Raw genomic sequence first — 27,839 nt, 5'->3', positions numbered from 1 at the left:
GCTAGTACACTGTTGACATTTGGGAACAGATCATCCTTCATTGTGGAGGCTGTCCTGTACATTGTAGGATGGTTGGCACCATCCCTGGGGTCTACTCTCCTCCCAGTTAGGACAAACAAAATGTCCCTGGACATTGCCAAATGCCCCACGGTGCGGGGTGGGGGGTGTTACTCCCAGTTGAGAGCCAATGTGTTAGTGGAAGGAGGAAGAGACCAAGTATCTGCTGAGTGCTTTTTATGTACCAAACTGTGTTTTCACTGCTTCACAAACATAATCTTGTGTACTTATGCTAACACAAATAGGAGACGGAAACTACTACTATCCCTATTTGACACTGAAGGCAGATGCGTTAAGTAACTTGCCTAAAGTAACACAGCATGTAATTGGTAGATCTGAGATTCCAACTGAGAGGTCTACTTCCAGAGACCACACTCTTGACCATGCACTCTGCTACCTCCCATTTTACAGGTGAGAAATCCAAAGCACAGAGAAGTAACGGATACAACTGTTAGCAAAATCCAGACCTGAATCCAGGTTTCTCTGACCTCAGAGCCCAAGGGCTGAATCACCATACTATTGGCTCTCCAGACTCTGTTAAGTGGGACCAGCAGGAATGTGGACTGGGCTACAGAGCCCAAAATTCCTATTTAGAGTGGCTAAATAAGCACAGGCTTAGTCTTTAGTCCATGGACAAAAGCAGTCTAAGGGTTAATCTCTTTAGCTTCAGTGATTAGAAGAATAGGGGCTGAGGGACCAAGCATCATTACACAGCCTGGGATCAGTTTAAAATTCCCATGTCTCTTTCTGTACATTTTCCTCTTTTCCATTCCCTCCAACTCTATCTCTATCAAGCTATTGTGCCTCGATTTTATTTAGCTTTTTAAAAATAACCTATCAAGCTTATTAAATAAAATGATGCATTGCCTTTTTAATTTTACTTTTTTTTGCATTGCCTATTTTTAATTCTTATATAATGACATTATGCACATACCCTTTATAGAAGTATGTAACATACAAATCTAAGTACAAACAAATCATAAAAGCCTCACAATTAAAAACAATGCACTTTACCTCTGGAAAAAAAAGGCAAAAACAATACATCTCAAGTTTTCTACATCCTCAGAGTCTGCCAAAAGCCTTCAATTTCTTTTCCCCTGAATCAGTCACTTTCAATAAAAAAGAATCCAGTGTCTACTTTAAATGTGAGTTTCTCTAGTAAGCTTCAAGCCCTTGATTTACAAAAATCTGATACCTACAAATCTTGTTGAGAAGATGTGTAAATCTGTAAAGTACTCAGGCAGACGGCAAGGTAATTTGCTTTGACTCAGAGTGTGGTTTCTGGAGTATCGCTCTGCTCCAATACATGAGTTTGTCTAAAAGCAGCAAAGCCACACATGTTAGCTGGCGCCCATCAAAGAATTCCCTCGAAGTAGTACTGAAAATAACTGAAAGTACAGTTAACTATGATGTTTCCCTCACTGAATAAGGTAGAAATAGGGTAGAAATAAGATTGGAGCTATTAGTTTTAAATGAAATGGCTTATTTTACTCTTGAAGGCAACTAAGGAAATGGGGGATTATAATACACTCTGGCTGTGCCTGAGCAAATAAAGCCCCCAGCTTGATTACCAGCACTTAGGTATTAGATTACAAAAAACACGAGAGCCAAACTGTTTGATCAAAACGTTCTGGGAGTTAACACAGCAAATAGAAACCATAAGGAAGCTGCCTTTACTTCTTCAACAAGTGTAATTTCCGAGAACAATAATTTAGAAACATCTGGAAACTAGAGGTCACCGTAGGAAATGAGGAGAGCATAGTATTAGGTATTAAAAAACCCAGGTCTGGACTTTCCTTAATCCATGATGTTACCCCAGATCACAAACTCTCTGGACCTCGTTATTACCTGTAAAATGAATGGAATGCACTAAGCAATCTTCACAGAATTTTTTTTTAAACCAGAACTGGTTTCAAATCCTCATTTCACTTGTATATACGGCTCTGTGACTCTGATCAAGTTGCTTAACCTCTGTGAGCTTCAAGTGCCTCAAATGTTAATTGTGAACTAAAATAATTTTCAAAATGAAAAAAATCTAAAATGTGAATGCTGGCTCTGCTTATAAAAGATGATGTTGTTGTTATTCAGTTGCTAAATCATATCTGACTTTGTGACCCCATGGACTGTAGTGCCCCAGGCTCCTCTGTCCATGGAATTCTCCAGGCAAGAATACTGGAGTGGGTTGCCATGCCCTTCTCCAGGGGATCTTCCTGACCCAGGGATCACATATGGGTCTCCTGCATTTCAGGCAGACAGATTCTTTACCATCTGAGTGTGTACCTTTGTGCAATCTTTCAAAAATCTGTTAAAAAAAAACAAAAACTGAATTGCAAAGATCTCAGGGGAAAAATGTAAATCTACACTATGTTATAGATTTTAACTGTTTAGCAATAAAGTATGAAGGTAACTTTAAAAATATATCTTGGTGCTGAAGAAAATGGGAACTTTCATATTTCAATTTCTAGAAATTCTATTAGGCATTCAATAAATAATTCGTACTAATCAAAACATGGAGAAAAGTGATATATTTCATTTTATTTTCTAATTACTAATGTTAATTGTTTAAAACATTTTAAAAGCTGTCTCAGTTATTACATTCATCTCTCTCCAAGCACACATTCAGTACAAAGAACTGTCAGAAGCAGAAAGCGATAAGAACAGGAGAGGAGAAAGGCATGGAAAAAAGAATGCTGCGTGAGTGCTTTCTGAGCCCCAGATACCACACTAGTCTCTTTCGGTTTGTATTTATAATTTATCACCAGCTCTGTCCCTTGGTAGCTTACAACCTAGATGAAGACAGACATGTCACTCATTCAATGAACTACTGTCACTTGCTACCCACTGTCCCATGACCTGGAGCCAGGATTAACAGAGGCAAGCTGGACAAACGAAAACTAGAAAACAAATAAATAGACAACTTTAGATAATGAAGTGCTATGAAGAATCCAAGGTAAAGTAATGCAAAGGAAAATACTAGATACGAAAGTGACCAGGGGCTGCTCAGAAAGGACATCTTTGAGGAGATGGTACCTGAGTGTGTGCATGTATACACACATTTATATATGCAATAATAATTAGCAAAATATTTAATATTATATTAAGTACCAAAGAAAATTAGACCTAAAAAATTCAGACCTAAAATAATCCCAAGGAAATACCATTTCACAGTGGTGTGGGAAGAAGTTTCCTGTAAATCAAAGGCAGATGGGACTTGAATTAAAAGGGATATTCCAATTTGCAGCAGAATGCAGAGAGAGACAGCCCCTAACTATGACTCCCAGCCACTGTTTTGATCACTGGTTTGATAACTGCTTTCAGTAATGTTTATGGTACAGTCTCCCACATTTTGTTTTAAATTCCCATCCTATTATTTCAGGAATTCCTAAACATTAGGGCACATCAGAATCACCTAAAGGAATGCTAAAATAGAGATTTCAGGGCACTAGCCCAAGGTTCCTGATTCAGTGAGTTGAGGTGAGACTTAAGATCTTCCACTTCTAACAAGTTCCCAAGTGATGCTGGTGTTCTGAGTCCAGGTAATACTGCATCTATTATGCCCTGCCCACCATTCTGGATTGTATAACACACAGAAACAGTATCAAGCAAGTCAGTGACTTATGGGGTGTTTTTGAAACTCTTGTTGCTACCATTTGCATTTTTATGAAATTGCTCTAAATCATTTGTGTATGTGGGTATATAATTCTAATAGTTTGAATTCATAGTTACCTTGTACTTACATATTTATCAAAGCTGATTCTTATTACACAAACATCACTCACTCTGCTATTACTGATTTAAGAAAATCCAGATTTGGTCAATGGAATTTAAGACTTCCAACCAATTGTGAAACTGAGGCTTGAAGCCTATTGCAAATGCATGAAACAGTTTATTGTCCCTGAAATTCCTTTCATCAATCCCCAGTGAATCACTGAAGTAAAATTATTCCTTATTCTCTCACTCTGAAACGTAATTCCTGTACCTGCATAATAACAAAGAAAGCTAACAGTGCCACCTCATTTCACTGTTGAATAAGCAACAGGTCTGGCAAGCTCCCCAACTGGCTCATAACCCACAGGCCTTTGCACCAGGCAGGATGGACTGGCATCAGAGCAAAGGCTTCTGGGGTATACAGCCAGCCACGTAGCGAGGCAGGGTCTTCAGTGAGACAAAGCGGAGTCAGCCAGTCACCTAATCAGAGTTATGTCCCACTGGGGGTAGGACCACCTACTTTGGAGACCATTTAGTCTTGTTCGTCTGTTTTCAGCCCCACTGGCACAAAAGCCCATTAGAATTCTTCCTTTCCAAAAAGCTGTACCCAAAAGAGGATGTTTATTGAAACCCTCCTCACCTTCTTCATGAAACACCTTCTTCATGAAATCACCACCTCAGGCACATTGAGATAACTGAAATTTCTCCCTTCGTCTCAAGTTTTATAAAGTCTTCTGTCTTACATTTCTCTCATGTACTCTTGTCCATTCTTTTATTTCACAATCCAAATAGCTCCTCTTTGTCTCTTTCATTTCACAAATAGCTCCCTAACCAGTTCTATATTCGCCTCAGGGACTGGAACTTATCTGTAACTTATCCATGCTCACTTCTTTTATTACTTGGCAGACTACGCATGGGAAGCCAAAATGGCAAGTGGGAGGCCAATATCAAGGAAATATATTAGTGCTAAAAAAAAAAAAAAAATTGGAAAGAGCTGGGAAGTTGTAGAAAGGTATAAAACATACTGTCTGCTTACAAAGTCCCTGTAGATAAACAACTCTCAATATAGTAGCCAAAAGCACAGACTTGGACTCGGGCAGCATTGTGTGGTCTTGGGCAAATTATTTAAATTCTCTGAGTATGCTTCACTTTTGCTGTCTCTAAAATGGAGCAAATACTCTCTACCTTTCAAAACTACTATGAAGATTAGGGGGAAAATTCATATTATCCCCCAGTACAATGCCTGAATCCAGTAAGTATTCCATAAATGACAACCTGCTACTATGACTGCTATTGTTACTGTTAATCAAATCATTGCAACACTAACATACTGAATCTGTGTACGAAATTCAATTCCTCAGTTTCTGCATTACTCCAAAAACAAAAACCAAAAAACAGAACAGATGAGCTTTTCTGACACTAATAAGACTTAAGGTTAACAACAAATATCCTGGATCCAAAAACAATCTTAATATTCTAAACTTCACTGAGTAAACCATAAATTGATATCACACAGTCCCTCAAGGGAATTGATACCATTTGCAAAATAAGATGCTTGTTTGTATGAAATGTATTAAAAGGTGATTTATAGAGACAGAAAACAGATCATTGTGTGTCCAGGGGCAGAGGTGGAGCAAGGATTGACCAAAAGTGGGCCCCGGGTAATCTGGACCATAACACCTATGTTCCAAAACTATAGTTGTAGTTGCCAACTCTACAAATTTATTAAAAATCATTGTACTAATATACATGTAGAGTGGGTGAGATTTATGGTATGCAAATTCTATCACAATAAAGTTGTTGAAAATAACGTATCTTTTTGGTAACATGAAACATTTCAGGATAAACTAGTATTTTTATCCTTATTCTAAAGCTTTCCACTATCAGCTTATCACCACACCTGTCATGAATTTGTCTGAGACAATTAATGTATTCCTCCATAAGTTAATAGGCCTGTTATTGCTTTTACCCACAATCATAATGTTTGTGAAAAGACATCTTGAAATGCAGTATAAAAGTCAGTAAGAGAAAACATTTATAGGCTAAGATTATGTTCTGCATCTAATAGTTTCTCAGCCTGGACAGCAAATATTCAACTTGGGAATGAAGGGCTTTCAAATAGAAAACCATTATCAGTGAATAACGTCTATGCAAAGAGTTCAGGAAAGAGAAAAGGCATTTTGCTCTAAATATTTCTGATGGATTAAAATCACATCATTAAAGCAGTGGGTCTTTAAAAATGCACCAGGGCAGCAGTGCCCCAATCCACGTGTACAATGGCCCACAAGTTAAAATCAATGTTAAGAATAATATTACTATTGTACAATGTCACATAAATGCATCTGCTAAGAATTACCACAAATATTCCTCCTGTCTTTAGAATACAGACAGCTTTTCCTTCAGATACTACACAACTGTTTTTCACTATGATTCCCTAATATAAATGAACTACGTGGTTCTCAATTCAAACTTAGAAATCCATTCTTGACCTCTCTGTAGGCTTCTAACTGCTCACTGAATGAACTAAATGGCATAATTACAAACCTGCAAGCTTGCTTTATATTTGCCGTTCCCTATCCACAGTTAGCCCACGGAAGTCAACACGGGAATCTTGCCATTACTCAGTCTTCCTGAGTCAGACCCCACAAAACCAGGCTGGGTTGCACTGGCTGTCCTCTGGGACCTTGTCATGACTGACACACTTTCCACCTGTGCTCTTCAGTTTGGTTAAAAGATGTTCCAGTTCAGTCTCTCAGTCATGTCCAACTCTTTGCGACCCTATGAACTGTAGCACGCCAGGCCTCCTTTTCCATCACCAACTCCCAGAGTCCACCCAAACCCATGTCCATTGAGTCGGTGACGCCATCCAACCATCTCATCCTCTGTCGTCCCCTTCTCCTCCTGCCCTCAATCTTTCCCAGCATCAGGGTGTTCTCAAATGAGTCAGCTCTTTGCATCAGGTGGCCAAAGATTGGAGTTTCACTTCAACATCAGTCCTTCCAATGAACACCCAGGACTGATCTCCTTTAGGATGGACTGGTTGGATCTCCTTGTAGTCCAAGAGACTCTCAAGAGTCTTCTCTAACACCACAGTTCAAAAGCATCAATTCTTCAGCACTCAGCTTTCTTTATAGTCCAACTCTCACATCCATACATGACTACTGGAAAAACCACAGCCTTGACTAGACAGACCTTTGTTGACAAAGTAATGTCTCTGCTTTTTAATATGCTCTCTAGGTTGGTCATAACTTTCCTTCCAAGGGGTAAGCATCTTTTAGTTTCATGGCTGCAATCACCATCTGCAGTCATTTTGGAGCCCTCAAAAATAAAGTCTGACACTGTTTCCACTGTTTCCCCATCTATTTTCCATGAAATGATGGGATCAGATGATCTTAGTTTTCTGAATGTCGAGCTTTAAGCCAACTTTTTCACTCTCCTCTTTCACTTTCATCAAGAGGCTCTTTAGTTCTTCTTCACTTTCTGCCATAAGGGTGGTGTCATCTGCGTATCTGAGGTTACTGATATTTCTCCTAGCAATCTTGATTCCAGTTTGTGCTTCCTCCAGCCCAGTGTTTCTCATGATGTACTCTTCATATAAGTTAAACAAGCAAGGTGACAATATACAGCCTTGACGTACTTCTTTTCCTGTTTGGAACCAGTCTCTTGTTCCATGTTCAGTTCTAACTGTTGCTTCCTGACCTGCATACAGGTTTCTCAAGAGGCAGGTCAGGTGGTCTGGTATTCCCATCTCTTGAAGAATTTTCCACAGTTTATTGTGATCCACACAGTCAAAGGCTTTGGCATAGTCAACAAAGCAGAAAGAGTTTTTCTGGAACTCTCTTGCTTTTTGATGATCCAACAGATGTTGGCAATTTGATCTCTGGTTCCTCTGCCTTTTTTAAAACCAGCTTGAACATCTGGAAGTTCACAGTTCACGTATTGCTGAAGCCTAGCTTGGAGAATTTTAAGCATTAATTTACTAGCATGTGAGATGAGTGCAATGTTTACAGAACTCTAATAATGCAAAGAGCAACTCACTGGAAAAGACCCTGATGTTAGGAAAGACTGAGGGCAGGAGGAGAAGGGGACAACAAAGGATGAGATGGTTGGATGGCATCACTGACTCAATGGACATGAGTTTGAGCAAAATCTGGGAGGCAGTGAAGGACAGGGGAGCCTGGCGTGCTGCAGTCCATGGGGCTGCAAAGAGTCAGACACAATTCAGCAACTGAACAACAACAATGGAATTGGGTTTAACTTAGTAACACTGAAAATATAATGATAATTTCAACAGCTTATGTCTTCCGCTATTTGCAGAACTCCATAATATGTTTTATATCCTGTACTGAGGGACTCACAAACAAGATCTCTAATTAAATCCTCACTCACAATGAGAAAACAGAAGCTCAGATAGACTCAATCTCATACTCCTTGTGAGTAGGAAAGTAGCAACCGAAAGGGAGCCCATGCCCATATCCATTGTATATGCTGTGTTCTGAGCCTACCTGCTTGGATTTTCCATAAATGCACTGCTGAACCACAGAACTCAGTGGATTCTCAAGACCATCTCATGATGCATTGATGCTGCACACAGTGTGGAAAGAAGGATGAACTGAGTCTGATAGCCTGTTGTATTTACAGAGTTATCACTTATGAGCTGTTGGAGTCACAGAGTTATCCCTTATGGGTTATGGAGTTATCACTTATGGAGCTGCTGTATTGACAGAGTTATCACTTATGGGTTGTGTGACCTCACCTCATTGATCCTTAATCATCTCTTCTGTAAAATGGAAATGATCTGTTCTCCTTTATCCATTTAGATACTGTGAGGCATAAATGACCTACATTTACTTCTCCAGCCAATTAATAGATGTTATTAAGCTTCACTTTTTATTAGATACAAGATACACAGTTGCATTGATACATAGGTCTTTTAGGAATTTAACTTCAGCCATTAACAGAAGCATAAGGTCAGATAAGAGTTTTTAAAAAGTTTTTTTTCTTAGGATTCAGTGTTTTCAGGTTCCATTCTGAAGAGCTAAGAGAAAATATGCCAAACAGAATCAATCTTTAATGTTCCCTATTTTATTATGGTTATTCTTGAGGTAAACACCTAATGAAATTTTATTTTATCATGAGTTTAATGATCTCCATCATCTCATAATATTAAAATCTATGTGACTATTTGGATAGTTAAAATCAGCAAGCTATTATCATAAACTTGACAGGATTTTGTTAGTGAGAATTCTGTGTCCACAAAAAAGGATTTAAATTTTTGATAGATCATTCTTTAAGTTATTCCCATTCATTCCAGGCATGTATTTCTCAATTAACCCAGTTACTTTTTGAGGTGTTAACCTATTTATGAGGTTTTATGTCACAGAGCTTAAGTTGAGACATTTCAGTTGGAGAAAAAATATGCTTCTGTAGAAAGGTAATTTAGAATCTCATCTTATTCCAACTAGAAGGGACTTTTCAAGACCATGCAATCGCAAGTTTCCAAGTGGAAATCTGAAATGCCTTCAGAGGCCAGGAGATAACACAAACAAGAGAGATGATGAGCTAGATAAAGACTGTATAGAGTGTCAGGGGCTGTGATGAACTCTTGGAGCACAGGGCCTCCCACAAAGGTGTAACAAGGCATTCAAGTTGAAAGTTTGTAAAACTCTTCTGGCCAAGACAAAGATGCCCCCAAGCTCTATTGAGCCAGTGATATGCTTCCCATTTTCAAAATTTTAAATTTCAAAGATGAAGCATATGAGGGCCAAGAACTTGGAGAGGCTTCTTTTCTGTCCTTCTTCTGGCTAAGAGTTACCAAGCCTCTACTGGGCGCCAGCCCTATTCTGGGCTCCAAAGTTACAAGATGGAGCAGAAGAGAAACTGGTATTGTGTTCATGGCATTTACCATCTTGCAAGAGAAGGAGATGCTAACCAAATAATGACCCGCCTGAAGAAATTCAGACTCGGAGGGACATGAAGAAGACAAAGTACACAGCACGACAAAGTCAGACACTGAGAACTGGACATCAGCCTCCAGTCCATGTACCCTGAGCTCAATTCTTGTAAAAACCCTGAAAAGGTAATGTCTTTTTATTTTTTTCCTAGCATATCTGGGGTTGAGAAAGAGCTACATCTAACAGAGCTCTACACTAGAGTAATCATTTAAGAAATATTTGGTAAAAATTGAACAAATAAACAACTGAAAACTAATTCTCAGACTATGTTACCAGAAAAAAAAAAAAAAGAATCAGAAGGTATTTTATAAACTTTCTAATAATACTCAGTTAAATTAAGATGCTAACACTTAGGGGGAAATAGATAAGGAAATAGAGCATTGATAAATGAGGAAATGTTTCTTTAAAATGAGAATTTAAATTTAAAATTAGTGGCACAGGCCACTAAAAACATTCTTAACTGATAACAAATGAAAACAAAATGTGAAAGGACAAAAGACAGAGAAAGTTTTCTGCATATGATACAGCAAAAACTGCTTTAGGCACAAGCAACCGTATTAGGTAACAATTTGAACACAACAGAAATACAGTTTCCTAAAAGAAGAGCTTCCTTGATACTTAGGTTTACTAGTCTCAAAAAGGGATAATTCTTGGCCACCACATGTTTATCACTATATGGGCATGAAAAAATGTGGATATATGAAAAATTCCCTGAGCTCAGTCGGTAAAGAATCTACCTGCAATGCAGGAGACCAGGGTTCTCCTGTGTTGGGAAGATTCCCCTGGAGAAGGAAATGGCAATCCACTCCAGTATTCTTGCCTGGAAAAATCCCATTGGCAGAGAAGCCTGGAAGGCCACAGCCCATGGGCTCACAAGAATCAGACACAACTTTAGTGACTAAACCACCACCACCACTACCACAAAAAGGAGCACAATCATGAAAGAGAATTGAAATAGGACATATCCTTTAAAAAAATGAGTTGTTGGGACAATCAACGAGACTCATGGCACAGAGAGAACACGCATGGACTCTGGGGTCACACACACGTGCTTTTGCCTGTTTCAACCTACGATTTTATTTTGAGCAAGTTATTTAACTTCTCTGTGCCTCACTTTCTCTATCTGAATAAATGGGATGAAGGGTACCTACTTTATCAAATTACTGTGAGAATTAAATGAGAAAGCTTATGTAGTCTACAGTCAGGCAAATATTTTAGTAATAATTAGCAGTAGCAGCAGTGGCAACACTAATTGGCCAGTAAAGACCAGGCTTAAAAGTGACAATTATTACCTTCATTTTATAAAGGATTTCAGTAAAGATGAGAGTGATTGTTCTATGTCTAGGGGGAAAAAAAAAGAAGAAAAGATAAAGAATGAGTCTAGTTTGAACAAGAAACCCTTAATCATGATGAAGCAATAGACTGAACTACAAAAAGAACTTTTGAAATATGGTGATGGTAGTCAAGAAGAAAAGGGGGAAATCTATCATGATTTAAAAACTCACTAGCAAGGGTTCACCTCGGTGTTATTTAATGACCTCTAAGTTCATCTAGCAGAAAAAGCCACTCTTGCCAAGACAAATAATGTCTACTTGAGATCTTTTCCATCTATCACACTGACAGTAACCCTTAGGAATCCAGAAGACAGAGCACTGCTCTGTGATGATAAATGACTTACAGGTCACAGGACTTCAGCGGTGGTACCAAAAGAAAAAGACAAGCCACAGAAGAGAAAGGGTCAACTGGGAAAGATAGCCTTCTCTGTGATGAGCAGTGTTCTGTCTCACATTTTAGTATGAAGGTTTTGGTGACGTGCTTCACCTGGTTTACCTCAGCATGTTCTGCTGTGAGCTCTTTACCAAAGTGTTTTTTTTTTTTATATCAGTTCTTTTTATCTCTTAATTTTTGAGGTAATAGAAGGGTAACTCTGGATTGCTTAAAATAACCATATTATAGATGGACTCTAACTTTCAGTGGAAATAACAGGATTCTCTTTAAATATCAGAATTCTCTGAAATAATTTCTTGTAATAATCCATAAGCATGTAAACACTCATACATATATAATGCTTCAAAGCATCTAACTTCTCCATTCCCAGAACTTCTCAGTACCTACTCAATATTATTTCCAATGCCACAGACTATACTCTTCTAGTAGTTCTCTTTCAAAAAAACAAAAACCTCTTTAAAAAAAATACACTAGCTATTTCCCACCAAAACTCAAAAAGAAGGGGAAAAAGACATCTTAATGCCTTAAGCAAAGCATAAAAAAGGCAAAGGCCAGATGAATTCATGAAGTATGCAAAGAGGTGGCAAGAAGCTAATAAAAAATGTTTCATTCACAGTGGGCTCCTTATTGTATTTCTTTGCCATTCCTTTTCATGAGGACTATTTCAAAGTAATAATCATTTAATTTTATGCTATTCAATGCTTCATGAACAAGAAGTCATTTAGTTCTTGTTTCTTTTTTTCTTTCAGTAAGAGAGTGTAGATCTCCATACTAAATAATACTAAAACATCTAGAAGGCAGTCAGGCAGATTACAATTTTTCATGCTGTATTTTTCTTTTATGAAGAACAACTAAAAGTCTGAAGTTAGATTTTGAAGAAAATGACTAGCCCCTGATGAAGGCTACCACTATAAAGAAACAGTCAAGCAGAGTTCCTTTCAAAATATTCTAAAGCTTTTCGGATCTACAAGAAACATTGTTCATACAAATGGATAATGGAGTTGAATATTATATTTTTACAAAGTATTAAGTGAATGACTAGAAACTTTGAGCAATTCTTTCATTTTGCACTGTACCAAATGCTGTGGGAGAAAAAGGATTTTCCTCTAAAAATTCAGAACTGTAAAAGTTCTCAAAATAAAAGAGTGATTCACTGAACAGATCTCCCAACCAAAAAATGACTCTTACTTTGCTGAGTGTCTCTGGACTTCCTTTTCTAACCTTTGGTATCCTCAGCTAGTTACTAAATATGTGTTATTGTTGTTTAGTCACTAAGTTGTGTCCAACTTTTTGCGACCCCATGGACTGCAGCATGCCAGGCTCCTCTGTCCTCCACTATCTTCCAGAGTTTGCTCAAACTCATGTCCATTGAGTCAATGGTGCTATCTAACCATTTCACCCTCTGCGGCCCCCTTCTCCTTTTGCTTTCAATCTATCCCAGCATCAGGGTCTTTTCTAACGAGTCAGTTCTTCGCATAAGATGGCCAAAGTATTGGAGCTTCAGCATCAGTTCTTCCAGTGAATATTCAGGGTTTATTTCCTTTAAGATTGACTAGTTTGATATTCCTGAAGCCCAAGAGAATCTCAAGAGTCTTCTCCAGCACCGCAACTTGAAAGAATCATTTCTTCAGGACTCAGTCTTCATGGTCCAACTCTCACATCCATACATGACTACTGGGAAAATCATAGCTTTGACTACACGGACTGCTGTTGGCAAAGTGATGTCTCTGCTTTTTAATACGCTGTCTAGGTTTTTCACAGTTTTCCTTCCAATGAGCAAGTGTCATTTAATTTCATGACTGCAGTTACCATCCGCAGTGATTTTGGAGTCCAAGAAAAGAAAACCCGTCACTGCTTCCACTTTTTCCCCTTCTACTTGCTGCAGTTAGGCAGAACGAAGACCATGATTCACACAGAGCTCCACAGCGCAAGCAGCGGACTCTAGGCTTTATTCCTCCGCATCTTTTCTTTTCTCTCCTTCCACTGGCATGAGTTGCCACTACAGGCTTAGCAAAGTAGTACTTGTCATTTTTAGATGTTTAATATTCCTCTGTAAAGGGTATGGTGACACCCTGTCAAAACCATGCAAGTCAAATATGAGGCCATCTTTTCTCCCTGATGGTAATATAAAATGTGTTTTTCAGTCACCAGTGATTTAGGCAGAGCACATCTTAAGAAGATGTAAGTGAGAGCTATGCTGGCTTATATAGCATGCTCGCCAGCCACCTGTAAACGCCAAAAAGAATGACCAATCCACCCTGCAGTCCATCAGTAGCAATAACTCCAGGGGGGCAAAATTTTAAATTCCCATTTTTCTTGCTTGTCATGACAACTCTTTTTTTCTTTCCTCCCAGTCCAGACTTAGAAGCACTGTCAACACCATAATTTATTGATAGAGTTGGACCATTAAGATGATCTACAGTATATTCAGAAAGAGATGTTTTTCCCCCACATTATCTCATTATTCCTTGGCCTAAATCTAGTGAAAGCGTGATAGCACTGTAATACAATTGTTTTAGAAAACAGCAAAACTACTGTGCTTAACTAAAGTGTATTTGTCATCACTGACATGGAACACAATTAACCAAATTAAACTGACTGCTGATACTATAATTATTTCAAGTTCAAAGAAATACAATGCTACTCATAAAGAGCAGATATGGTCTTAAAGTAAGAAAATATAACTGAGCATTAGAAGGTCCACAGCATTAAGAGATCTGTTTTTGAGACCTATTAACAATTTAAACTATTAACATATACTTTTGCAGGGCTTAAGTTACTTCACCTCTATATGGAAGGCAATGAAATTGCACCTGTTATAAAGGATTTCTGGTGAAGTTCAATTAGCACTTATGATCTTTAGACAGCCAAAGGTAATTAACATTTTTTAAAAAATTGTAGATACAGGTGGAAGTAGCATATATTGACACTAAATTGTCACTGATTCTTTTTCTATACAATTCCCCATCCTTTTGTATCTTGGGTTATAAAAATTCTAAGACACAGATCCTTTCCCAGGGTCCTACCATCAATGCTGACCCTCTTTCTGCTGCTAACTGCTAAGCTACACAGCTGAACACATGCTTTAGTTTTTGTTTCGTTTATTGTTGCTAATTCCTCTTGTCCTTCCCATTTAGGTCCAATAATCAAATGCATGACAAGAAACTGGATTCATAATGAAAGTGTTTACTTTCCTTATGATTATTTTCCCTATGTAATTAATGTCCCCAACCCTCTGCGCAGCCTTATGACATCTACTCTACTGTTACACTGTCAGCTGAATACATTTTCATGTTTTAGAAGGAGGGAGAAAGAAGCAAGAAAGCTTCTCACTGACTCCAATTCGAAAGAGATTTTTTTTTTTTTTTACCAAAAAAGTATTAGTAATTATATTAGCTGTTTTCATCACTTATATAAAGTACTATAACTGATTGATCCTTACCTGAGAAGATAATGATTCAATTACACATGTAAATAGGCTCCTATCAGAGAAAATTAGGGACATCTTAAAGACTTTGTATTTTGTTTTGTTTTTTAACAATATAAGGGGAAAGGGCTAGAGAGAGACCCAAAACTTGGAAATGGGAGCAGCAGTGAGGTTGTGACCACAAGGCGTAGGAATTCCCAGCGCTTTCGGGAGCTTTTCTGAGGGACACACCAAGATTCTCCTGCTACAACCGTCACATCAGTCCTCTCGTCTGCCAGCAGGGCCCAGCCCTGTTCACTACTCAGACCAGACCGTCTGGAAAGGGGGCTGAGAGCTTGATGTACTAGCTCTGCTTTCTCTGAAGCCTCCCTGGAAAGTACTCCTCAGCCTGAGCGCAGGCTGTTTGCCTTAAAAGGATAAAATATCTGTAGGAGAAAAAAAAAAAAAAACTGTAGCTGGCTACAGAGACATCACATACCAGAAGAGGAGGCACTAGGAGCCCTGTGCGTCTCTCCCAAGGAGGGGCTAGTCATTGTTTCACCTTGAAGTACAGAACATTTCACAGAAGCATCTGGGATACCAGGAAACAATCTTATTGGCTCACGAGGCAGCTCCCCTCGGTGAGAGTGGAAAACAAACTTGGGCGGATGGCTGACCCTAAGGTGTCATATTTGAATCATGGCCAGGACTCATGGCTGGCAAGAAAGAGGGAAGCATACTTACCCACGGAAGGGAGCTGCTGCCACTTTCTGTGGCCCAGAGCCCTGCAGGTCACCCCAGAGATCATGGTGAAAGTGACAAGTATGGGTGCTATGGAAAGTGGGAAACTGGATCTGCCTGGCTCCACTGCAAGCAGGGGATTAGGGTTAGTAAAAAAGAAAAAAAAAAAAAAGAACCAAGAAAAGTGCTTTCCCAGGGGATGGCAATTCCAGGAACCTGTAGGAATGAGCCACTAAGGAGGTTCTCGATCCTGGCTGCATATTAGAGTTGCCTTGGGAGTGCAAACAATATACCTCCGCCTCCAGCCCACCAAGGGGCAATTAAATCAGAATCCCTGGAGGTGGCACCCCAGGAAAAATTTTTTTTTAATTCCCTAGGTGATTCTAACATGAAGCCTAGGGTTGAGAACCGATGAACTTGGTAAGGTAATGATTATTTCTTTGAGAGAATAAACAACAGGCATTAACTAAATAGTATACACCTACAATTTGGAAAAAACAAAAACAAAACCCTGTTGCTTTTCCAAGTCCTTAGTAGTTAAAGGTTTTAGACAACAGACACATTCAACTCTTTAAGTGGAAAGTTTATCCTGTTGCTTTAATATTTCTCTCCCTCTCCCCTCTCACCCTCCCTCTCTCTCTCTCTCTCTCCCTCTCTCTCTCATACACACACACAGACACACACAAACACACACAGACACACACACCTGTTGTCTTCTCATCAGACTGTTTCCTACATCATGCTGTTCACTGGAACTATCTGAGAAATCTTTAAAAAACACTGATGGTTGGCTTCCACCTCCAGACATTCTGATTTTAATGGGTTTGGGTTTTTTTAAAGCTCCTCAGATGATTCTAATGTGCAGCAGTAAAGTTTGGGAACCAAACTTTGGTTTGGTCCTGTCTTATTTTTTCCACTTTACCCCAAACACTTCTGCTTCCTATTTAATTACTGGTGAGCAGATACTCCCCACAGAACAGCCTTTATGGTATCTATTAGGATCATGAAATTGCCTAATCTTCCCACCCCTTTGGGAAGCAGAAGAACCTAGAGGCTAATGAGAAGGGCTCTCAAGTTCAAATTCCAATTCAGCCTTTTACAAAGTGTGTGGCTTTGAGCAAGTTACTTAGCTTCTCTGAATTTCAGTGTCTTGTCCCTCACTGCCACGAAATGGGATAATCCAGAGTGTTTCTCACAAGGTTATTTGATTTAAAAAAGACAATCTATGTAAAGCTCCGAGAGCAGAGGTCTGACACAGAGTAAGGGCTCAATAAATGTCAGCCATTGCGATCATGATGGGCAACCATTCTGACCTATTTTCTTCAGAAACAGTGATGCACTGACTTACCCTCCACTTTCTTTTTCTGCATGATGGCCTGCACAAAGACCATCAAGCCCTCCCTAGTATCAGACTAAAGGATGTTTCAAAGGGACAGTACGAGGTATTCAAAACAAGCATTGGTCTAAAGGGAAACATTTTAATGGTTTTTTAACCAAAATTCCAGTATGGTTTCAACTCCCAAAGGAGGCCAGCCATTGGTACATTCCAATTCGGGTGTTTTCATACACAAAGTTCCCTCTTACCTGTAAATTCTGTTCCAGTCTCATTGCCTATTCACTTGCCCACAAAGCCCACTAATCCTTTTCAACTTGGCAAACATGCCATAGCTTTCACAGTAGTCATCCTGTTTTGCCCTTTCCTGTCCTCCTGACACACATCTCTTCTTCCCACTCCCTCCTGCTTCTTTCCTATTAATAACTATGATTAAAAAGCCCATTCAGAAGCAAGACGCTTTGAGAGTATACTATTAGTCCCACCTTTTGCTCAACATCTGCTCTGTGTAGCTACAGATTCTGTGCTCTTGTTTATATTTACATGACAGTTTTGGAGGGAGAACATCCCTCTGCTCTTAGAAACAAGATATATTCGGAGTTCAAACAGGCTGCACATACTTAACTTACCAGAAAACACATTTGAAGGAGGTGCCGAGGAATGCAGTCATTATAGAAGATGGTGAGAAGGAAGGGGAACTGGTGTCAGAAGGCTGGGTATGTGGAAATAAGAGAGGGACTGTCAGGGAAGGGGTGGCAAACAGCGCCAGCTCAACAGTTCAGATTAGGATTCAAAATGCCACAGATGTGATTGCATAATAAGCTGTTGCGCATACGGGTAAATGCTGCTTTCAGCATGCTCTTATTTATCATATTGTCTTGCGTTCTCAGAGCGTGGAACATTCAAGTCGGAGGGTCTGAGTGCTAGCATCGGGCCCAGTTCTCTGGGATAGGCAGCAGCACCTATGGCAAAAATGGGAGAAAGAGCAGCAGTCTGGTGTTCGAATCTGGTTGCTAGGATACTATGGAGACCCTCTATTGCTAGGCAGACAGGGAGAAAAAAAAATGCGTCCATATGCCTTATAACCTGCAAACAGCAACAATAGAGACATCATCCTCCTTCTTCTATCCTTCACTATTAAGAATCCAAACCCAACTCTTTAGTGAAATAAAAGTAGTGGAAGCTTGGAAATGTGGCCCAGGAAAGCAAGGAACTTGGTCATTTATATTCTCAGGCAGTTTCTAGAGCTACTCTATTGAAAGGCTTGTCGGTATTTTCATGATAAGCCCCATTTTAGGGGCACAAACTGTGCTTCAAAATACCCTAATATGGTTTTAACAGCCTGGTCTTATTTTTATAAAGGCTGCTACAACTTCAATTTTATTGCATAGACTATAATGTCAAATTAACAATCAAACTTAAATTGGATAGTCTATTAGAATAACATTAAGTTGGAATTGAACTCCCCCATAAGAACAAGGAAGATGAATTTACAAAATCAACCTGAGGTTCAAGTGCCACCTAGGTTCTGTTTGCTGGGGTGTGTGAAGAATCCACCATGCTAGTCTGTGGCATAAAATGAGATTATTTCCAGTGGGAACATTCAGAAGTGAGTGGAAAGAGGAACTTGTTTTCTTTAAGAGCAGAACTCAGCTTCTTTAAGAGTGTTAATCATCTGCTGCTTGGTTAAATTAAATATTATTACCTAGTCAGGATAGTTTTAGTTATTATCAGAACCATGCAGGTGGGAGATGCTGGACTGGAATGACATTCTGAGATTCAGAGCTTTACTAATGGGTAACAATTAGTCCTCAGTGTAAGTGTGCATGCATGCACGTGCACACACACACACATACCCCCCTCAGTTATTCTAAAAACAAGCAGAAACGCCGTCTCAGCTACTCATCCGGATCCTCTCTGGCTGCAGCGTGGTTTTCCTCAATTCCCACATGGTATTCTGGTACAGGCACTAGTTGCTGTGATTCCCCAGATGTACCCTCTGCTTTCCTTTGTTGTCTTGACCCTTTGCTGATGGCCCTCCCCACCCTAACCCCACCACTCTCACCCCATCACCACACACCTAAATCACGCCATCGATCAAATACTTTAAACACCTCGACTTCCACAAGAGTTTCTGATACCCTAAAATTAAATGGGCTCAATTTTGTTTTGCCAACTGTCTTAGGGATCTCCTATGTGACTTGCCTTACTCTATTTCTAGAATATTCTCTTGTGCAGTATTGTTAAGCCCTGGTTAACTCCTTTGTGATAGGACTCACACATCTCACATCCGAATGCCTGACACTAACTTGCACATGGTCATCTGAATGCCTGACACTAACTTGCACGTTCCACAAAACTGCTGAACTGACCTACTGGACGTATCTGAAATGTAATTGTTACCTCTGATGATACTTATGCTTTAATATTATGTCATCTATGATTACACTAAAATCCTAGAATTTTCCCAACTTCCTAACAGAGAGCCTTTAGGAAGATTCTATTTCTCTTGAAATGTACTATGTCAAGGCTTAAAAATAATCAGATAAGATTGTGTTAAAATGAATGCCTCCCTAAAAATAAGAAGAATATATTTCTTTTTATCCTCAGCTCTCCAAAGTCCTTCACAGTCAAGCGTGTCATGTTACAAAACAAAACACATCATCATCCTTTGAAATTCGGTTACCTCTGGGCTAACAGCTTAACAAAAATACAGAGACACTAATAACTTCTGACAGGAACTCAACTCTTAGGAGGGCAAAATGGAAAGGACTTGAGAATATTTACCATAGGTAAAGGGTTTAGAGATCAACATACCAGTGACTGAATGTTCTAACCTACCACAGAGTCAATTTTCAGGAATAAACTAGCATGAAATAAAATTACTTTAAAAATCCATGAGTACTACACTGTCTGCATAATCAACAGGCTATCTTGTAAAAAAAAAAAAAATGAATATTTTATACAGTTTTCATCTTTAAGGATTTATTTACCTAATTCAATCCAAAACATACAGTCTGATAGTTTTACCTTCTCAAGTAGTTATTTAGGAGCAGTGGAGTATAGATTCCAATTTGCTAACCAGTTCTTTTGCCCATCACATTCACAACAGAAAAAGGGTTTTCGGGCTATTTCTACACATGTGTAAAAGAGTCAAACAAAAATACCAGCCCTCATAAGCACTCACAGGTGCAGCAGGAGTGCCTGGCTCTGAGCTGGAATCCCACACAGCCTTCCCTCCAATTCCTAGCACACAGGGAAAACTCCAAACCAGAACTATTAAGATGATTTAAGTTCATAAGTTAATTTACATGTTATACTATTTGTCAAATGATTACTTAAAAAAAAACACAAAGAAGTTTTTTAAAGATTCTAATCCTTAGAAGGCAACCTCAGTAAGCAAAAAGTAAACATACATATATGGATACATCAGATAACTGAGTAGGACATTCTCTGGACAGTTACCTACATCCAGTAGAAAGAGAATAGAAAACTACATGAGCATGAATTTGCAATCAATTTTGGGCTATTTTGATGATTTCATTTTAACTCAAACTCTCAAAAATCTGCAAGTTTTAAAAAGATGACCAAATTTAGGCTGAACTAAAAATAAAATATAAAGATATAAACACTTGTTGCCAGTAAGTCGGTATAATCAAATTGTTTATAGTGAAATAAACAGAAATTCAAACGAGTCTCTTTCACTTCGGTTAAGTTTTCCTAATTCTTCGTGGAACTACCTTGTATGATCATTCAAATGACCTAAGTGTAATCATTTTGCATACAATATGCTTCTCCTCTTACCAAAGGTACACTCTACCACGCAAGCCAATTTTATTCTAGTTTTCTTTATGTAAGTGTGAAAAAAGAACAGATGTTTTTCCAAAATTATTTAAGTTTGGAAGACATTCATTCTATAGTTTTCTTCAATGTAAATCCTTCAGAATCCCCAAACCCTTCATGGTGATACCTTAATAGCTGACTTCCTAAAAGTACAAGTTATTAAATAAAGATAAGAATGCAAATGCACAGTGTGGTTCAACTGATAAAATGCTGATCATAACCGGATGTTGTGAATTATTTGCCAATTTCATTTTCCACCATGGACTTAAAAAAAATCTAGTTGTTCTGTCTGTCATGCACTAAGAGATTTCTAAAACTTTACCACATTATACAGCTCAGACTATACTGCCTAGATTCCTTTAGATCTTGTCCGATAAATTGTTTCATTGGAGTTATCAGCTGGCTTGATCATGCTTCAAATAAAACTGATTAAAATGGTCTTTTTAAGAAAGGAGAGTTTGCTCTGAGTTACTCCAAAGTCCTGCCGATACTAAAATGAGATCCTATGGTGTGCTGAAAGATGCAGAGAGCTGTCTTTGAGTTATTTTTTTCATTATGCAAAACTTGGCCCTGGAGAGATGGCCATGTACCTCGTTAGCTGAAACAGGCAAGCATGTCAGCACTGCAAATTAACTTACCGGAGAAATCTGAAGTGGATTCAGATCATTCAGGTTTCTAAAGTAGATCTAAATCCACTCAACTATTAGGGCAACCTGGTGAGGTTAGAATCTCAGAAATGTGTATCTTTATTGTCTTTTCTCCCCATACAGAGAATACCAATTCCTCCTTAAGCTAAATCTGCATGAGGAAACAGCAAATGTTCTATGGCAACCAACAAGGAGAGGAACAAGTCTAAGTTTTCAAAACTATAATTAGTATATACTCACAATCTGCTCCCCCCCCCACCCCTATCCAATAAATACAAATGGGAACAGTCCAATACTCTTTCTCCTTATATTAAATCTTTGTGTTTATTAAGTGAAAGGCTCCCAGGGACCTTGTATTATTATGTAACACCTGTCATCCAGCCAGTGTGATGTAGTTTGGAATAGAGTAACAAATCCCTTGGTTTATCAATTCTGTCATTAGTAACTTAAAATACCATTCATCTGGGTGCTTATTCTCTGCTAACTTCGTGTTCCTGCCACTTTACTATCCATAAGAACTCCAAGTTGAGTGATGTGTAACAAGTTCCATTCAACTTTCCCACCCAGGTTGTGAAACCCACTGACATCAGAACTACACAGTTGTTTAAAATGCTAGAACAATACCAGAGTGGTTGCATCAGAAGCCAGGAGTGAGGCAAATGATGTGTCCACGATGTCAGTAAAGGTAAGTGGACTTCTCTTCACCTGACCCCAGAAACATGTAACCTTCTGAGGGAGACAGAGGCACCCCATTAGCAACATTATATTAAGTCCTTAAGGAATATAAGCAATATTCTCCTTCAAATATTATGAAAAAAATATTTTTAAAAAATCAACAGACTAGGTTTCCATTTGTGGATTGTAAATGTCATCCAATTCTGGAAATCAAAAACTTTCCTTTTATATGTGTATCTGCTTATTTTTGACACTTTAATGATGCCAGAACATCAGGTTTGAAGGGTACCAGTGAGAATCACCAGCATGTAGAGAAATCCGGGAGAGCCACAAAAGCATAGAAAGTAAGGGTGATAGCAGACGCATTTCAAGTCTGATGAGCCTGCAGTTAGGATTTTCCGGTTGGGCAGGTTTGCCAGGGCATTTAGGAGATGAGGCTTTCAATTCTCTCACTCATACATACACAACCTGACACACACCTGGGGCGCATTCAAACTCTACGTACAGTAGATGGCCTATATGAACGTATATATGTATTAAAAAAAATAGCTTGACATCTAACAAAGACAGGAAGGCAACGTAGGTGCAGTGAGTCTGATCTGAGAAACGTGCACGGCCCCTCAAGAAGTGTGGGTTAAAATGAAACATTTCTGAGGGTGAGGATCAACAAGGCAAGCGGGAGGGGCGGGAGCCGACAGACAATACATAGACCCGCAGCTCCCCACCGACCGGGTGCCACACGGACCCGGAGCGTAACCCCTGCTTACTGTGGACTCTTGGGGTAGAAGGGCAGGGTCACATGGCTGAGATCCTGGATGTCAAAGGCGGTGGGCTCAGCGGAGATCGCCTGCCGCTTGGTTCGCGGCTCGCCTTGCAAGGTGCTCGCGCTCTGCTTCTGCGCCTGCTGGGTGGCCGGCCGGATCACCGAACGGTACTTGTCCAGCTCGTTCTGCAGCTTCTGGATCAGTTCGTCCTTCTGATCCAACTCCAGCTCCAGCTCGTCGATGAGAGCATCCCGCTGCCTCAGCTCCTCGATCTTCTCCTGGAGCGCGTACTGTAAATCCCGCAGGGTGCCCATGCTCCTCCGGGCTGCCGGGGGCTCCTTCCTGCCGCTGCTCCGCGTCTTGGGGCTTCCTCCCCTCTCCGATCAACTTTCCCCAAAGTCGCTGCTGCCTCCCGAGTGCAAAAGCTTCCTACTTGAGACCAAAGCCAGCCTTGGCTTCTGAGCATGCCCAGTCTGCCGGCTCCAGCCACCGAGAGTTTCAGGGCAGATTCCACTTCTCCGGGCTGACTGGGAGGCTGAGAGCCGGGATAAGCCAAACGGCAGGTCGGGCCGGGCTTCCACCTGAACCGTGGCGGGCGCCGGGGAGGAGAGACGCGAGCGCGGTGGCCGGGCCACGGGAGAAGGGGCTCGTACGGTGCGGGTGCGGTGGGGGGCTCCGAGGCCGCGGCGGGTCTGCCCGGGTCACTCGGCCGGGCGCCGAAGGAAGCCGGCGGAGAGTGTGGGGAGCCTGATAAACCTCTGGGCGCGCCAGGGGATGCGCGGGCGGAGCGAGGCGGGAGCACTACTTCGGGGGCGGGGAGGCGGGCGGGAGAGGGCCGGAGGGACCCCGAGCAAACTGGGGAGGCGTCTGCCGCCCCGGAGCCTACCGGGCTGGAGGATGTGGGGACTACAATCCCCGCGACGAGCGAGGGCAGAGCGGACTCTGCCTCGTAAGCGCTCTGAGTTCTGGAGGTGTCTGGACTGGCAGCCTCGCGGAGAAAGGATCCCCAGCCTGTGGCTGAGCTCTCGCGTCTGCCTCGCCGCCTTCCTCACGGGGAGCGCCTCACACAGGTGGTAACGCTCGAAAACAAACTTGCCTCTCAGGAGAGGAGAGCGAATCGGTGCAGGGGAGGGGTTTCCACTCACACCCGGGTGCTTTTGGGGGAGAGGGAGAGCTTCTGATCCCACCCCCACCCGCGCCAGCGTTTCCAGCTGCTTCGAATGACTCCCCTTTCCGCTGCTTCTAAACTCGGATTCATGAACTCTTCTTAGGGCAAAGGCCAGAACGGGATGGGACTGAGCTCTAGAAGGCTGCTCAGCTTCCCCACTGTCCGTCCCACTTAACCAGTGTCTGCGGAATAGTTCGTGGAAGGGCCTTCCTCCTTCCACTTGCTGAATTTGCAGCGGGGAGTCGGGGGTGGGAGGCGGGCAGGTCAAAATCACTGCGGTATTCGAAAAAGTTCACTCTGAAATTGAACCTAAAATTACTTTCTTAGTAACCAAACTGTTAGGGCGCTAGCCTTCCCCTTGAACGGCAAGACACAAACTTTGACGAAGAGAGAAAATCTTAAAGAAAAGGGGGGACCCTAGACGGGCCGGGGTAAACTGTACACCGTACCGCCCCACCCCCACCGCCCCCATCCCTGCCTGCTCCGTTTTTCCTAAAATGATGACAATTTAGATAGCATACTTTTTGTCCAAGGGCAATTCTTCTATCATGTTTAGAATCTTCCATAACACTTAAATTCCTCATATTTACCTAAATCTTCACCGAGTCATTTAAATTTTTAGCATCTTTATTAGCAGTCCTTTAATTACGATTCTTGAGAACTCAATGTTATAATCCTCGATGTTCTATTTGGCCATTCCTTAACACTAAATAAAACAAAGTAGACAGAAGATACACTAAGATTCTGAATTGCAATCCAGAACTATTCACTGGAATCTACAGTAGCCAAGGACATGTATCAGTCTCAAAAAAAGTGCTCACTTTTGCTTTTGAATACACAACCTGTTCTAAGAAGAGCAAAAAGGAAAATGGGGAGGCGAATGAGGAAAAAAGGAGGAAAGAAAAGAACAGAACCAGCTAGCTAGTGTCACCTTAATAAGCTTTTTGATGTAGTGTATTTAATTTTGTCTGTAATTAAGGTATAAATGAAAAAGGATACACAATCCTAAACATTCTACCCAGATTGTGATTTAATTCTCTCACTAGACATATGACACAATTGTTCTGCTTTCCAATGTGGATGTTTTCAGAAGTGCATTTATTTCAGAATGCATTGTACAAGGTGAATGATTCCCCCAAACAAACATGATTAACTTACAAATACTGAGAGCAGTAAATAGTTCTGAATTATCGTTGTTTTAATGAAAACTAAACCAAGCAGAAGTGCTCTGGCTTTGTATAACTGACTCTTTTCTAAAAGAGCTTCCATGACATTTTCCTTCTTCCAGGCAAAAGGCCAAATTCTTATCCTATTTAACCTATGGGAATTCTTTAATTCCATGGGAAAATGTCGAAAACTTAATGAGACTCCTTTCCTATAGATCTGTTATAGGGGTTCAGGAGCCCAAGAGTTTATGTCTAAAAATATATCAGGGGCATTGTATAGGGGACATCATTAGACAACTGCTAAGCAAAATTATGCTGTAAGGTTCATTTGAGGCTTAAATGGGGTTATTTAATGTCTTTGAGCAGCACAAAGTAAGAAGATTCTTCTTCATTTGTAGAAAGCTTGTCTACACATACAAAGGATAAAAGAAACTAAAGCATTTTCCCCAAAAATAAAAAATTGCATTTAAACCAAGAAAAAAATAAGTTTTTTTTAAACAAAAATGAAATTTCTTCCACTGTTATGTAAATATTTTTCACTAAACTACCATAATCTATATACCACTAGAGGATGTTACATTTTCATTTTAAATGGAATTCTTGTGATACAAAATATATTCCTTGATGAATCCCATGGTGAGAATCAGAAATCTGTTGTAATAAATGCAAAGAAAGTAAACAGCTGAGAAGATATGGCTATTACAATTTGACTTACACTTTAAAAGATGTTCAAGTTATAAGAATATATTTGGCTGCATTACTGTATATAATGAAAAAAATAAAATTATCCTTAAATACTTTATATATGAAAAATCCTGAATTCTAGGCTTTTCTATTTTTAAAGTCAAAATAAATATTTTAAGTATTTCAGTGATGTCCTTGACTGTTTGTTTAAATCTTGAGGGACCTTGGTTTTCTATCTCTACCTTTTGAGTGATTCTAATATTTTCTTAAACATCTTTTGCATTGCATTTGGTAAATGCTGGAAATAAATTTTACATACAAAATCTAGGTATTATAGTTTCATTTCAACAGACAGATATATTTACTATATGTCTTATAATAAACTTAATTGGCTAAGTTATCATATCACAGATCACACACAAGTCTACTTTCTGCTATTAGAAAGTGGCTGCCGCAAATTTGGGGTGGACTGAAACTGCATATATTCAGCTTTCCCACTGCCTAGTTGGGATGAGGTCTTGATGTTAGATGCTAAAGCATAGAACAATGCCATTTTGAAGGAACTTAATTCATATACTGGAATTCCAGAGTAACTTTTCAGCAGTCTCTCTTTGTTATAGCTCTAACAGGAGCAAAATTCCAATAGCCAGATCCACCTGTGGCATATTAATGCTCTTCAATTCTGCATCCAACCCTCATGATTGAGAATAACTAATACAACACCTTACTTAATGGGGATCTCAGAATCACTTAATGAGACCTTCAGTAATTCAGCTTTATCGTAATATTGGCAATTAAAAAAAAGTCTTTTGAATGTATTATTCTACACTAAAAACATAGTTAGCCTCAAAATAACTGTGATAATTTTGTCATCCAGCTGCCCATTCCACTGGTGCTATGGACATGGAGGCCTGGCATGCTTCAGTCCATGGGGTCGCAAAGAGTCGGACACAACTGAGCAACTAAACTGAACCAAACATTTCCTGCAAGAGTCTGCAAATCAAAACTTCCTTCTGTCATTTCATGTACATGTCTTGAACAGCAAAAAACAAAACCAAAAACAAACCAAAAACATAACTAAGCTTTATAGGTCATGTAAGCAGCCCCTTACAGAAGAATCTAGATATAAAGGTAACTAATAGTGGTAAACACACTAGTTTGCTCTAAAATGTCCATCTTAATCGTGACCACAATAAAAATAACTAACTTCCTGGAACACTTAATGTATAACAAGCACTGTTCATGTAATCTTATGAGTTGGACATCATTTCCTTTTATATTTGAGAAAAGGGAAGCAGAGAATCACTCACCTTGTGTTGTTGTTCAGTCTCTAACCTGTGTCCGAGTCTGCTACCCCATGAACTGTAGCACACCAGGCTCCTCTTTCCTCCATTATCTCCTGGAGTTTGCTCAAATTCATGTCCACATAGTCAGTGATGCTATCTAACCATCTCATCACTCACCTAATATCAAATCCAGACCATTTGGTGCAGAGCTCATTCCCCTACCACTGCCCCTCACTGTGTTCTGCAGGACTTCCAAGGGTTGGTAATGCCTTCTTCTGGATCCAGAGTGATAAGATATTAATTAACATAACTGGCCTGACTTTGGAGTTAGGGACGTGGGAAGAGGAGAAATTTGGAAAATTGTAAAACAGTAGGAAAAATATTTTTTAAAAGTTCCTTTTCCCCAAACTGTCTTTATTTCAGCCTCACTTCATCTTCGGTTTATGGTCACCAACTTGTACCCATTTACCTGGGATTGCCCTTGTTTTAATATTAAAATTGGTTGGGACTGTCCTACTTTTTACACTAAAGACCTAGTTACACCTTGGTCCTGGGCAAACCAGGAAAGCTGATCATCCTCTATAATTCAGGAATGCAAAGCCTCTCTATTTTACAAATATTTTCATATTTTGTATTCAAAGTTACTGATAGAAAAGTAAAACCAAGGAAGATCTGTAAT

The 27,839-nt window shown here is 39.8% G+C and overlaps 1 protein-coding gene across 12 annotated transcripts in view; it reads right to left on the bottom strand.

The window, feature by feature from the left end:
• LOC122446204 (cGMP-dependent protein kinase 1-like) overlaps nt 1-27,839 on the bottom strand; it is an 849,064-nt gene that overhangs the window by 732,616 nt on the left and 88,609 nt on the right. For 6 of the 12 annotated variants that reach the window (XR_006270817.1, XR_006270818.1, XR_006270819.1 and 3 more), the window contains exon 1: nt 22,860-26,636. The exons of 1 other annotated variant lie outside the window; for it this stretch is intronic. Coding sequence is in view for 5 of the 11 variants with exons in the window: in XM_043476127.1 (XP_043332062.1) it covers nt 22,860-23,170 (311 nt within the window). In the remaining 6 variants the exon portion in view is untranslated. Of the gene's footprint in view, nt 1-22,859; nt 26,652-27,839 lie in introns of those variants that run through there. 5 more of the 12 variants (XM_043476130.1, XM_043476129.1, XM_043476127.1 and 2 more) reach the window with 4 other exon arrangements.

The sequence above is a fragment of the Cervus canadensis genome, chromosome 8 (genome assembly GCF_019320065.1).
Source record: "Cervus canadensis isolate Bull #8, Minnesota chromosome 8, ASM1932006v1, whole genome shotgun sequence".
Classification (NCBI taxonomy): Eukaryota; Metazoa; Chordata; class Mammalia; order Artiodactyla; family Cervidae; genus Cervus; species Cervus canadensis.
Note: the sequence above shows the minus strand (reverse complement) of the source record. Positions and strands in the feature narration are given on the sequence as shown.